The following is a 15897-nucleotide window of genomic DNA, read 5'->3' as shown; positions in this document are numbered from 1 at the left end:
GTAAAGCTTCAATAGTTTACATACTCATCGAAAAGCCTTTATCAACAATAATATATTTTGTGGTAAACAATGAAAATGCCAAACAATTGATGTGACAGTTAGTTTCATCGAATTGATTAATTTTATTATTTCTGCTAAATCATGAAGTCGATACAAAGTCAACGATAAAAGTGTTGCCTAGGAAATATTTATTTCAGGAACCCATTACTATAAAAGAATCTTAAAAAGTTGCTAATTTATCTAATACATCGTAAACATTGTAAAGAGGGTACAATTAATTTATTTACGGTTTTCTTGCGTCGGACTAACTCAATAAGAACTCTGCGATTAGTTTTAATACTGGCGAATAGAACGACTAATGGTTTCACCTGAATTTTAAGAAAAAGTACAGTTCTTGTCTGTACTAGTAAATAAACTACTATCGCTATATCCAGTGACAATCAAAAGCAATTTTATTCAGTTATCTAATTTAGAAAAAGTAACATTGGGAGGATAAAAGTATTCATTTTGATTACTAATTATTGGCAACCCTAACCAACGCCTAAACTATTTACTTTTGTCCGCTCTAACTTTAGTCTAAAAAAACAACAAGTAAAAGCATTTTCATAAACCAAAAAGATACTTTAAAATCAGACAAGGCAAAAATCCTCCAAAATTTTTTTGTTATATGGGCCATAGTGACAAAGTCAAAAACAATTACCCACAACTAAATGAATCAAAATAAAATTGGAAACAATAACAAATGTAAGAAATTTTATAACCACTATAAATAACCACAAAAAGGGCGGATTTTTCAACTAATAGGAATTCATAAATCAATCAATCAATCAATAAGAAATGTCTAAAATCCGTGCCATACTATGAAGGTAACAAATCTACATATATGTTACATAAATGAAAACGTGCACACTACCACTATAACAGAATGATTGCCATCAATACTACTATTACTGTTACCATTAACTAATGATAATTATGCTGTTGTCAATAGTGTAGCATGCAGACGAATATATGCACAGGCAGTTTCCGAAAAAAAATTGAAGAAAATAGAAAAAACTTCCATGATCTGCAAACAACAATTATGAGTCCTTTTTATTCATCAAAGTAGTGTGATCAAAATACGAAAATTGAAATGAAAAAATGCGATGTTTTAGTGAAATACATTTTAAACAATGTGAAAACGCATTTACACATACATTTTGTGAAAAATAAGATTAGTTCAAATTGTTTCTAACACTAATGATGGATATATAAGAGAATAAGAATATAGTGATTTATGAATAATAGCAGTTTGGACATTATATTTAGCACGGAAATTATATAAAGCATACTATGGCAGATGTTATCCACAAAAGGAACAGAAATTCTCTAAATATGTATGAGAGATAACTAGAGCATCAACAAAGCTGAGTATGCTTTTTGACGATACCTATCCAAGGTTTAAAAAGTTCTCTTTGGAAGGGGGGTGAAACTTATGATCTGTTCATTAAATGATTACCCCTCATCTGACCTTGTCGAAATTTTAGAATCCAGCTTTTGATTTCTTTTCATTTCCAGTTTACGTCTATGCGACCATGCAAACCTGTGAATACAGTGGGATGCAACGCAACTGCTAATAAACTCTCGAGTACTGTATAAAAGACAGCTACCATATATTGCAAACAATAAGCCCAAAGGAAGGATGTATTTTTAAAATAGTTTCTTTAAATACTATAATTCGATCTTATCACACAAGTGATAGTCATAATAGAAGCTTTTCTTATGTATGGAATACAGAAAAGGTCACAAGATAACCTTGTATATTTGTAAGTCTCATTAGAGTAGTCATATTGTTCTATAATTATGTCACTTAAGTTTACTAAGATACATTGAACACTATTACAGTATGCTAGAAATGTCGTTAACGGCGTTCTGTTTAATTTATAATTTGATTAACATTATAAGGGTGGTAATAGATAACTACGATGAAGGCACCGGATGTGCCCCCCCCCCTAAGAAAAAAACCTGCTTCGGTCTGCGCACCCTGACAGTGTCATAGCCCATGCACAAATCAAATGAAATGATAATTACTACTGGAAATACTATTCTTGCTTCAATTAAAATTTGCACGATTCACATCCATTTCATAACATTTGTTTTTATTTCTTTTATACTACGTTACTTATGCATTCCCCCTTATTCTCATTTTGCGTATTTTTCAACTTATACAGCAGCTCGTCAATGGTGAAAATCCCGTGTTATCTTTCACCTCATCCGAGCCACTGGCAGCAAGAAGTCTGGTGTGAGTGAGACGATTTGTGGAGATTATGGGATGTCAATCACAAACATCTGCTGACGCCTTGGACGATGGGCAGTTTTTCAAGGAGCAGTTCAACTTGTCTCTTCCTCAGCAACATCGATCAGACTGTTCTACCCTCCATGACCTGTGAAAACTGATCCACTCAACGAGGAGGAAGTTTACAAGGAACTCGAACTCTTAAAGTGTTATAAATCACCAGGCCTGGAAGACTTACCTCCGGCCCTTTTAAAGATGGTGGCAACTTTATAGTTATAGAGCTGAGTTATTTACAAACGTCTGGCAATTTGAAAGTGTTCCAATATTGTGGGATGAGTCGATAGTTGTTCCTACTTTTAAAAAGGGTTCACGTTATTTTTGCAACAACTATTGGGGGATAAGTTTACATCCGACTGCGTCCAAACTATTAGCTTCTGTCATATTTCGTAGATTGTTCAAAAACCCACAAAGATTGACTCGCGAGGAGCAGGCTGGTTTTCGTTTTGGTCGAGGATGTAGTGATCATATGTTCACCCTCCGCCAAATGTTAGAACACTGTCATACTTATCACAAGCCAGCAATCGTAGTTTTTCTTGATAATAGGACTGCCTTCCATTCGTTGGACAGGACTGTTCTCTGGGATTGTCTATGCAAGAAGGGTGTGCCAAAGAAGTTTATTACCGTCTTAGAAGCCCTATATACAAACACCTCAGGTAGAGTGAGGGCATACAACCACCTTTCTCCATTTTTCCATTCGAGCAGTGGGGTTAGGTTGGGTTTCCCAATCTCACCATTCCTCTTCAACTTTGCTACCGACGACGTTCTGGAAACAGCTCTGATGGATGTGGATAATGGCGGTGTGGTTCTGTTACCTGGAGAAAGACTTCGCCACCTTGAGTATGCGGATGAAATTGTCTTACTGTGCGATGATACCCAAGCCATGCAATCCGCATTTAATCAGTTGGTAATCAATGTCCATAGGTGTGGTATGTGCTTTGCACCTTCGAAGTGCAAAGTACTTTTACAAGACTAGCAGGACGTTAATCCTGCATTCACCCTGGGTAGTGAGTGGATAAAAGTAGTTGAGAAGTTCGTTTATCTGGGTGGCTGTGTAAGTGCTGGTGATGGCGTGAGTGATGAGATCGATCCATGTATAGTGAAAGCCAGAGTGGCTTTCTTCATAAAAATAAACGTAACTTATTTAACTGAAAGGATTCTTTCTGGTTATATTTTTGCTAACTGAACTGTTTCCTCTATTATTATTATTATTATTATTATTATTATTATTATTATTATTATTATTATTATTATTATTATTATTATTATTATTTCAATCTCATACACTAATTTCTGTTCGTTATTATACGCACTTTACATTCTCAAACTTTTTACAATATCATTGCTATTGTGTGGCGCATATGTATTTGGTGCTCCCTTGTACCAATGTTTATGTGTTCAAATAAATAAATTCATCTTGACTTACTGAAGTAAAGGAATACGATGATCTGATAAGATGGTAATACACACGCAGGAATGATGGGATAAAGATGATAGTAAAGAAATTTCGGCAAAGTTATACGACAGATTTACCATTGTTTTCCTAGATGAACCAAAATATGGAGTACGCAAAACTACGGAAGTCATGTGAAGAACATCGACATAACACGTGAATGTGTGTGTCCATATATAATATAACTAACTTGAAAATACAGATAAGATGTAGCACCTAAGAAATTAGCCATGTACACATAAGGTAAATGTTGGCAGAATTAGAATGAATTGGTAATGCTTGTGTATCGGACATTCATCTGCCAAGTTGATTGCGGTTTAAAATACATACACTCACGTGATTTATAGTACAAAAATGGCAATTGTAAATAACAGGGAAGTAGAAATATTGTAGTCTTCTTAATTAAAGGTCAATCAATTCATATAAATAAGAATAAACATAGTAATATAACACATTAATGAAGCAATATTCCATAAAAACATCAATTTAAGCAGAAGTTATTGGGCTTGTAATTTTTAGCATTGATACTAGTTAATACATCTTGACTTTAATACAGGTAAGAAAAGTGTTAATTAGAACTAGTGCAATGTTGAATAAAATCCCCAGTTATGTTTTATGTATGTTATTGATAACAGGATTTTACACTATTCTTAATCAAAATATATCACAGTAGTATACTGTTATCATTACTAATTTTCTTTACACTTGATGATAAGATAAACCTCATTTATCATCAAATTTAGATATACGTGAATTAACAGTATATATTATACTTAGAGTCTTCACTAGATAATTCATTCATTAATAGGACATGTAATTTAAATCTATCAGTATTCACTGTTAAAAATGAGAATTTTTTCTAACTGAAATTTGTTAAGAAGTTCAAAGTATCACGATATGAACTTAATTCCTTAAGATTTATTAAAACAGATTTATCGATAAGTGCATTTTTAATGCATTAAAAATAAGAGTCAAGACGAAGACATAGTGCTACATACATTAGTACTGAAAAATTGTACTTCAGTTATCGATTTTTAAACTACGAACGTTTTTTTTCTATTATAACGAAGACATATTTATAAATATGTATTAAGTTGTATATATAATGATGAAATAAACATTATACTTTCCCCTCCTCCAGGTTTTCAAGTGAAATAAACAAAATCAATCGAACTGAAATTGAAATCTGGAGCCAAATTCATAAATTGTTGAACCAGATTATCATCAAACTTTAAACTGTAATACAATAGGGAAACTAAAAAAGTATGCACTAAAACAATACTGTGAAAGAAAAGATGGAAGAGCAATACAGTCAACAATAAATTAGTAATTGAACCAAAAATACTTTATGGTAAGAGGTCTAGTTCTCGACGATCGATCTTTGAGTAAATACAACATTTCTCTCGGCAATCTGATTCAATCTGTTTACAGGAACTGTTTCTTATCTACTCTGAAGAATTGGCTTACATCAAGTCGCGAAACGTCAGAAACACAATTTTTCTACTCATTGGGATATAGAAAAAATATGTTTATTGAGTTCGTCTTACTTTTGTGAAGAATGTAAACGAAAACTACAACAGAACATCCACTGGCTTCTATTTTTTACCCATGTCAGCTAATTTCTCAAGCCAATAAATAAGTTGAACTACCTATGGGATCCCAAATAGAGAGTAGTGCTATACTGACAATCCCAATCTTAAATATCTCATGTTTATAGCACGTCATAAAATGACCAACTGTCTGCTCGTTCCACCCAGTCCCAGAGTCGAGAAATAATGCGGAAGTTGATTAGCCTTTTTAGCAGTCATTTGACGAACTATGACTTAAGTAACATTACCAGTAAAAGCAGCCAAACGTGATAATCAGCTTGTGAGTTTTAAATTTATCAAAACAGATGTGTTGTAAATAAAAAATCCCACAATAATGAAGCGTAATTAAATCTTTTGGACTCCTGGCTTATCAGATGCACATATCTTTAAAAAAACGAACAAACAAAGAACCTACTAAAATCTCAGCAATTAGTATAACATTGTAAAGACTTTTTAAAAGTCATGTTTAAAGCAAGAATGTGATTTTCTTTTTACCTAATAATGATATTTTTCCGATTCTTCATAGTGAGTGAAACAATTATAGTCCTAGGATTTATTATGATAGAAGAAATCAGTTTCCAAATAAAGTCGTTTATTTAATGGTAATTATTAAGTATGAATGATACTTTTCATTATCAGCTTCTATAAATTAAGAAATTGGTAGAAAAACTCAAGAGGGGGGATCATTATTCATTCCATGACTAAATAATCACAAATTTGTATAAAATAATTCGATGCCACTTAAATTTTATTGATATTCCATAACAAATATTATCCTGTTGAAAATTATTTATGTAACAGATGCAACTGAATAACCGTAGTAAATTAAATGATGGAATTAAGTAACCAGATATCCAGATTCATGTACTTAACTTTAAGGAGAAAAGCATTTCGATCGGACACAGTGATTGATATTTTTTTTCTCTATTTGACTATCCAAAAACTGGATTTAACTGAATACAATTTCAAACTGAAACATGATGACTAAAAAAAAAAGAAAAACCCAGCATAGTAATCATGTTGGATGTTACACAAAAAAGGGTCACTCATTATTCATCATACGAATCGAACAAGATAAATTTTACTTCTTTTTAACGATTTCATTATCAAAACTGTGTTATTAGGATGTTTTCTAAAAGAAGAGGAGAATTTGAAGTTGTTTACAGAAGCAAACAAACTGCTGGTAAAAAGTAATTATGAATGTGCTAGTGAATTGTTGTCTATTTCCTGATATTTACGTCAGGCATAAAATACTAAGACAGTGGGGAAAAAAAGCTAAAACTTAATCCAAATTTTCGATTAATAATCATTGATTACATTCAACAACAAAAAAAGGTGATATAATCGAAATGGAAAATATGATTTACTCACTGCATGACTGAATAGAATTGATTGAACTAAACAATAAATAAAATCACTCATATTCGGATTTGAATTGGCTAGTAACGTCTCAAAATCTGGTAGTAGACTGGGACCATTCACAGTTGAAAGATTTAAAGACGTCCTATTGGACTGTGAATTCAAAGTAAGTGTTTGATCATTATTACAAGATAAATAATCCGTAGCTGGAATCGTAGTCGACGACGCTGTTGATATTGTAGGTACTTGAGATGTGGAATCAGACAAGGTATGATTATTGTCACATAATACAGGTGTATTTCTTGTATTCCTTGGAGATATTGGGTGTGAAACAGTAGATGATGGTAAAGAAGAGGTAACATTTCTTAACAATTGTAGCAGTTGAGCATTTGATGTTCGTCCAGTAGGAACTAGAGATGGTTTTAAAAAGTTGTTCTGATGATTTTGATGTGCAGATAAATTTGAGGCTACATTTGAAAGCAGACTAGTTAATCCATGATTAGGTATAATCGGAGGTGGTTGAATAATGTTATTTGACGGTATACAACATGCTGGATTACTCATTGTGTTCATTATATCCAATTTCGATGGGTCAATAGGATTAGATGTCACTGTCAAACTACTAGTGGTATTTGCGTTTGTAGTGATGGTAGACGTACTACTACTATCAGTTGAAGTAATTGTAGTAATTGGTGAATGTAAATACATAGCATATAACCTGTGAACTCCGCCAGTTTCAAAATTAATCCAATAAATAAATTAATGAGTGAACAAGGGAAATAATCAATAATTACACAACTTAGTTTGTTGGAGATAACCTTTACTCTTGTAGTTCACACTCCGTGATCATAAATAATTTAGGTAACAGAGCGCAATTTAATCAGTAATTATGGAATTACGTTGGATATAGAATTGGTATTATAGGTTTACAGAGCAATAAAGTAGATTTGTTGTATTTGTGAGTACGTAGGAGTTTTAGAAAAACTGACGCCGTCAACAACTTGTGAAAATCGGTGCTTACTTTTTTTTTATATCTATCTAAAATTAAAGTTTTGGATTAAGAAAAAAAGACCAATTATTGATAACTATTTAAGCATAAAAACGAAAGAATGAACGTGAAACAATCGATTATTGAGTCATTCACTAAGCAATGAACCAACGAAAAAACAAAGCTCAGGTGAAAAGTATATACGAAGAGAGAGAGAGGGAAGTAAACTTACAAAGCATATGAAAAAAGTGTGGTTTGTGAAGAGTAAGAGAGAGAGAAGATCAAAAGTGCATAACACTTCAATCTTGGATTGTTTTAAAAAAACCTTACCTACCCAAAGGTTCATATGATCTTTTCGGATCATCTGAGATGGGCATGCTTTTAGTACATACGCGCGTCTATTTTTTTTTGTGTGTAAGTAGTATAAGTGAAGAGAAAAGCATGAGTTCATTTACTGATCTCACAAGGTGGTAATACACACTTTTGGAAAAAAAATATACAAAAGCAAATAAAAGAACAAACAAACAGAAAGATAATGTTTAAATGAATGAGCTTGAGAGAAATAAGTGATTTGAAAGAGTAAACATTATAAAGTTGTGATTATGACTATTATCATAGAAACCTTGATGAGAGTTCGCATATTTGGTACAGGGATATATATTTATTGATACTGGTTACAACAATATAAGTAGTAATTAATCGCACCAAAGAAATGGGATTCATCTTACGCCTAAGTGATATACATTAAAGTTAATAATAATAGTTTCATTCATTCCTATAAATATTATTACGGTAATGGATTTCAGCATTAACTGTGCAATATTGAAAAAAAATCTCTTTGACATACGTTCAAACAGTAATTATTCGGAACTATATTTTACAAATATTTTTTTTCATTCATCAATTTCTGGGACTTAACTTCGATAACGACAACTTCCTATCAGTGTTCAAGTGCTACAAGGATTACTTTTCATCCATAAGATGTTAAATGCATGGACTCCAATTTATTCTTCTAGTTCTTTTTTGTTGAGTTAACAAGAAACATATGTCAACAAATGCAGCGTTACGGATGGGATTTCCAGTATTTAGCATCCCGATACTTAATTAAAATGCAAAATTATTCGTTACTAAAAAGTCTAAAACAGAAAGGTAAATTGTGATAGGTGGACCAAACGTCTGAGTTGGGTGCCGTTAGTTATTATGTTTAGTCATATCCCATAAAATTTTCATTCAGAGATGGATAGGAGTCAATATAAAAACACCTGGTGGTTCATCAATTCAGTTTACTGGTATAGAATGTCAAGGTAAATCCCAATCAGTCGCATACATAAATAAAACTAGGATAAACATATCCGTAATCTTTGTATGGAAAACGGTAATCACGATGATATGAAACACAAATAAACAGATTCTTTAGTTCACATCCGAGATAAAGTACCGATCACTAAAAGTTCACATGTTTGTTATTACGCAATAGGTAGTTTGAGATTGTAAGTTAATGAAACTGCAAATTAATCTTTTACTCCTACATAACAATTCTCAATAACAAATTACACCTAAGATAATTAGAATGAAAAACCGCTTCTAACTATTTGTTAAAACATAACTTTGGGAATAGGTTTTACTTGATCATTCAGAGATATAGCGTGGAAACCTAGAATTAAACAGGAGAATAATTCTGTGAAATATTACTCTAATATATTATTATTCAGTGTTGATTGTTGGCAGATCATGTTACAGAACCAAATAATTTTAATAAAACATAATAAACGGTTTTTCCGAAAGTGAAACGAATTCAGTAAGTTTATTGTCGACAACATCCATATTACATTCGGTATAGGAAAACAATACCATGAAGAGAGGTAATTTAAACAGATACATGAAATGTTTATTTCTGTCACAGGATCTTAAACCAATACTTCTCCAAATTAACAGTCTACCTATTCTGGTAACAAGTGTACTTCTTATTTTTCCATATGGATACATAAAATCTGTCACCCCTACCGGGACGGTAAGATTAAAATGAGATAAACCGCATAGTACATAGTTTATGTAAAATTAAATAAACTTACCGAAAATAATTAAATGTTTCATTAAATGAATAATAGTCCAAATCAGTAAAAATTTATGGTCTGAGAAGAAAAATTAATCCATCAGAGTAGAAATTGTTAACTGTCATGATCTATGTCAGTTCGCCTATATCAACAAAATATATGTACACACGTATATATTTAAGGACTGTGTTTTAACCTGCCTCTAAGCTGGTTACTATACAAATGCCTCAAAAGAGCAGGTCAACTTTAGGTGACAGGCTAAGCCGCCCCTGATATGCGAGCCAGTTCACACAGGTGAGTGTGAGATAGACAGTCATCTATTAACAGCGATATGCGGGCTAGCCAAAGAGAGATGGCCTGAACTCTGACTCCTATTTGTCGTAACAACCGCAAACAGGCCAGACTAATGTCAAATAAGACCTTAATGTGGGGGCGTGTTGGTCGTTAGATTACGCTCTTACATGTCAGCTAGGTAGGTTGTGCAAATATATCAAACACCCCTGCTTGGCTAGACAGACATATAACACATGGACTTCTTGGTGGCCTTTAGCATAAATAAGTTAGGGCTATAATGGCCTCAATTAACAGTTCACAAAGTTCAGTTAACATTCCGATCTGTGTAATTGGCTATAGGATGGACCATTAGGATTAGGGGAGGGGGTGGAGTCAAGGCCATTTAAGGAAAAACACTAGATATCTTAGTCGATTCCGAAAATAATCGTACACTTGATTGTGATTTATGCATTATGCGATTATTTTGTAGTTTATCATGTAGTTAAGATAATGAAAAGGACATTTTTCAGTTAGATTTTAATAGGGTGGTGAGTACTCGTCTTTTTATTATAAAAATAATATGATTTATTAGGCAAACCACGGATTAGTTAAGATTTTACCCTACATTCTATTGGTTGCTTATCGTACAACGGAAAAGTTAAAATGATTTTGACAGTTTTATCAAGCTACTTACAAATTTTGTCAGCCGGGAACGTTCTGACTAGTTTCATGATTGTCAATGTAATAATTAGTAATATACATAGAATTCAAGTGGGTGAATATATTGTTTATACTAGACAGGTAATGAACAAAATCCCCTAATGTTTATATATGTATGTATTTATATCCTCTTTGATGTCAAGATTTTAATAAGAACTAATCATAGAACTTGTGAGCTCCTGATAATTGGCGTATGATGAATGGATTGTATCGTTTAACAAGTGTATGGTCCACCAGTTAGCTCGAAACATTTGTGCTATATAAATCTCTACTTTTATTTTATTTTTGGTAAATAGAAATCCTCAAAATGAGTAAAGCTGAATTTATGTAACATCAAACCTTGACTCTTAAAACGATCTTGTAACTTATCCAAAAATATTGGTGAAATATAACCTGTGACGAATGAGACCATTTGACTGGGAAATCGGAAGAGAGCCTTCGTCAAGAATTAACAATAACTTGACAGCCAGGGAGTAGATTTTTCGTCCTAATTTAGGACTCATCAGTTGTACGTATCTCTAATCTTCGTAGGGTCGAACTGAGAAATTTTATGCCTTGGAGAAAGCACATCTTTAAACTTCAGATTCACGACCCAGTAGTCTGTTTCCCACTTTGTGATAGCGACAACCATTCAACGCTTTTTCTGGTACGCTTTATCACCATTAACCATCAAAAGCCTGGAAACCCTGGACGGCCGTTTCGTCGCAGGATCAAATTTCTTAGCAGTGCTTACCCACGACTCTGGATGCGGGATTCGAACCCAGGATTGAGGATTCCCATACTAGGACGAAACGGTCAACCAGTGCTTCCAGGACTTTAGTGGTCGGTCCATGATCTCAATGCAATTCAACAATCTCCACAACTCCAAACTGAATGTTTAATAATTGCCGTTGATAGAAACACTTGTCCATTAAATTCATTATTATCATCTTATACTTTGATTTCATTTATTTCAAACCATGATTTTCGGCAAGTATCACATCGTTCCCATGACTTTTAATGCTAAAACAGAACGAATAACTGCTCTTTTTTTATACCGACTTCGTAATGGTCATGTGATTAGTTTGAGGTAACTTCATGTAAAGCCTATAAATCGCCGTTAAGTGACTGCATGTTTCGGCATATATACATATCAGTATAGGGTTGTGGAGATTGTTAACTTTAGATTGATATCATGAATGGATGAATGTTAGGTCACTATCGAAAACCTGGAAGCATTGGACGGCCGTTTCGTCCTAGTATGGGACTCAGGAGTGTGCATCCGCGATCTCGCACGCGGGAATCCAACCCAGGACCTTCGGTCTCGCTTGCGAACGCCTAGCCTCTAGATCAGTGGGTCGGCATCCAACAGTGTTAATATCTAACTTCAACCAATCCACGATGTTGCATGACCACCCACCACTGTCTTCAGCAAGTAACTGCCTCACAACAGACACGACTGAACTCCATTGGCCACGGCTTCTCACTAGAACTCCAGGAGATCTATCTTGAGGCCAGTCACTAGTGTGCACATGATAATTATCAGTATAAGTTTGTGGAGCTCACGATTCCTTTGTTCAGTTCTTATTCAAAACTCGATATTAAAGAGGATAGAAATATAATACATAAGAGGATTTCTTATATAAATCAAGGTAAATAACTATCAATGAAATTTTATGTTGAATATATTGATGGCATGTGTTTTAGTGTTGTTTGGGACTTACCAGTTAGATGTACGTGCATCCTACTGTTGATGCTCACATCGAGACTCGAATCCAGTATCTTACGACTAAAACTCCAATGCGTTATCTACTGAGCTATTAAGTTCAGGTTTTCACTAAATTGTTGAATACATATGATATTTATATTATCATTAAAATTGATTTGAATCACTCTGGATTTCACTGTTAACCACAATCTATATATTCAAAAATCTTGCTACGTGACAGATTTATTGTAGTAGTTCACACCAGATTCACGCGTATCAACAAAAACTGGTTAAAAGTCAGTCCTAAATATGAAAAAATCAGACAATTCATATCCTTACTGTTTATGATATAAATTCATCGAATTCTCAACTTTTGTCGATGAACCATAAACTATGAAGATTTATTGCTTGAAGAATTCACTTCAAAGTATTCAAAAAACCTATCCAACTAAAATACCTTTCTATATTAATTATTTGTTCATTCAGAAAATAATCAGTAATGCTAACACTATCGGTCCCCAAACATTGCAAAACTTTCTGTGTTTTGTTAGTTTTAAATGTTTAGTCTAATTGACCTTGAATAATATGAAAGCCATATTATCATTTTCTCTAATAACAAAAAAACGGTGTATCAGTATCTCTTCGATAACAATCGTTAATTCCAAAATATTGAAATTAATGAAAAATGTGCTAATCAACATGTTTTATCATTAAGGCCTGGATATTTCTTAGAACATTTGACAAAAACTCGACTATGTTAGATTGTCTATGGATTACATAACCAACATTTTCTACAGAGTTTTTAGATTTTTCGAAAATTTGTTCTACATCTATTATACATAAATTTGTCAAAATAAAAGTGTAGAAATAATAAGATTTTTTAACGGTGTTAGTTTACTGAAAAAAAACTTGACATTTTTTCTACATTTATAATCTCATTTTTACATTCTGAATACTTTCACAGGATTTAATCGGTATGCATGATAAATGATTTTTAGTTTATACATTTACCAGGTATTCTTTTTGAAAGCTTTCATTGAAAAGAATGAGAATTTCATGACTGTTTAAAACACCTTAAAATTTACGAATGTTATTGACTTACTGATCCAAAAACAATATCAAAATTCAGGTTATGAAATCAAATACTTTCATTTACAACAATAAAACAATGCTCAGAATTAAAGAAAAATAAGCTGATCATCATCACTTCTTGCAACAAGTTAACATTTTACACATACACACATGTTTTATTTACTACTATTATGAGTACAAATTGTTTCAATTCACAATATAACTATCAATCATGGAATAAAAAAACAGAGTAACAGTTCATTTAACACCAAGTGTTTAATCGCTGTAAAATTCCCATTATATTAAAACACAATTTTATGAACGAAGAATATTCTTTTCAAGTGTTTAGTTTCTACTTGATGCTGAGGTTGTTAGACTATGAAATTAATTAAATATGTGTAATTCTATGTACAATGATCATATTTGTATATGAATTTTTTCGAAGAATTTTGGTAATAACTGAAATAATTTTTCCACAGGGTTGGTAATTGTAAGTAAATAAAAGAGGAGTCATAAATTAGTATAAAACGACTGTCCAATATTTCCAGGTTTTCAATGCTTGTCTAACTTAGATCAGTTCGTGATCGCAATAAAAGTAAACCAACGTAGATAACAGCAAAATGTAAACAAACGACCTTCAAGTTATTGACGAGATAGACTACTGGATGAGCTGAGATACGAATACTCGACCTTAGTTTATCAATTGTTCAGTTTGGATATTTCGAGACTAAGTAGTGAACAACTTGGTTAGCTGTTGAACCACACAATCGCTTAGAGTAACTTTCAATTCGTGATAAAACCTGTGTCATTATATCAATGTTCGATATCTCTATTTGTCTAATTGTTAGAACTAGTGGGTCATTAGCGCATATTGTTGGGGAATTTAGAAATAGGAGAAAACAATTACTTACTGCTCTATGGCTTATAATGCATCAGTAACTTGTATAAGTTCCCAACAGAAATTACCTCCATATATATATATATATATATATATATATATATATATATAGAGAGAGAGAGAGAGAGAGAGAGATTAACCATCCCAGCCAGTGATTACATGATTGTTATAACACATTATTTCGAATAGGAAAAAAATAGCTGAAGGATCCCACTTGGAAATGTTGAGATTTGAATAAATTGTCTAAATATTTGTTTAATACAAATCTATAATAAATGAATTAAATTTCATTTTATCCACATCAATTGGGACATTTGGGATATCTAGTGCCATACGAACAAATTAAATATGTCCTTTTACAGCCAGTGATTTAAAGTTAATATGGATATCAATATATTGTATCGTTTTTTTAGTGCGTTTAATGGATAAATATGTAAGTAATATTTATCACACGAAAGCACACGTATGCACATTTATAATCGATTATATTATGAAAGTATACGCAGATATGTACCGACAGTACTTGTCAGTTGATTAATTAAACATCTAATGATTAATAAACACATTATAAAATCACTTAGTTAACTGATGACCATTAATATTTGAGGTTATTGTGTAAAATACACTTGTTTACGGAAATAGATCAGTTTAGCATGACTTCGTGAAATTCAGCAACCTGTTGAATAAGCTAGACTATAGATAGTTTGTGATACTAAGAGATATTCTATAACTTCACAGTATATTGGAAATTAAATTTCAAAAAGAAATATTAGGACAAAATCTGAAGAATCAATGAAAAATATGAAACTTTGAACAGTAGATTCTTTCCTGTTTCAATCTTCAGTGATCCACGTAATATAGTAATATACAAATCATTAGTCAACAGAATCTTCAAAAATATGTTTCAAATGACGAAGCAAATGCTGTGACATTTCCGATCAACTAAAATGAAGAGCAGAAATGAAGCTCAGCTGGTATTACTGGGTGATTATATGCCTCATACAAACAAAAAGTGATGTTTGAGTTTTAGTTCTTTGAAAAATAAAGCGCTTATCGTCATCGTGAATAAATATCAGTATACGTGTATGTATGTAATTGCAAGTGAATACTCTCAAGATTGAGTAAATATTGTATTCGGTATTGTCTAATTATTAACATTTTGAAATAAATATTATTTCATGACATAATCTATATTCACATTTAGTTGTTGCTCACAAACAACCCTAACTAATAATTTTTTCATGGGCTTTAGTGGTGGCTGATTTAATTTTTAAGTTGTATTCATCTCATCATAGGTTGATCTCATTCGAAGAACTACTAAGAATAAGAGAGCACTGAACAGCTGCTTCAACCTAGCAGCCACCTAATCCTCTTAGGTTTGTAATAATACACCGAATGTGATTAATCTCTGACAAATATAGTTTACAAAATAATATATTTTTGAAGAGTTTAACTGTTTAAATTACTAAAGGT

General features: G+C 32.4%; 1 protein-coding gene across 2 annotated transcripts in view; it reads right to left on the bottom strand.

Annotated features, from left to right (window-relative positions):
* The window catches only part of NR2C2_1 (Nuclear receptor sub 2 group C member 2), a 52042-nt gene extending 41704 nt beyond the window's left edge, over positions 1–10338 (bottom strand). Inside the window, exons 1-3 of one of the 2 annotated variants that reach the window (XM_035730724.2) lie at positions 10237–10338; positions 9794–10195; positions 6746–7771 (exon numbers count right to left, since the gene is read on the bottom strand). In XM_035730724.2, coding sequence (XP_035586269.2) covers positions 6746–7441 — 696 coding nt within the window. In that variant the 5' untranslated portion in view covers positions 7442–7771; positions 9794–10195; positions 10237–10338. Of the gene's footprint in view, positions 1–3688; positions 6359–6745; positions 7772–9793; positions 10196–10236 lie in introns of those variants that run through there. The other variant, XM_051208884.1, reaches the window with a different exon arrangement.
* Between the last annotated feature and the right edge of the window lie 5559 nt (positions 10339–15897).

The sequence above is a fragment of the Schistosoma haematobium genome, chromosome 1 (assembly GCF_000699445.3).
Source record: "Schistosoma haematobium chromosome 1, whole genome shotgun sequence".
NCBI lineage: Eukaryota > Metazoa > Platyhelminthes > Trematoda > Strigeidida > Schistosomatidae > Schistosoma > Schistosoma haematobium.
The sequence above is the reverse complement of the archived record's forward strand: the minus strand, read 5'-3'. Positions and strand labels throughout refer to the sequence as shown.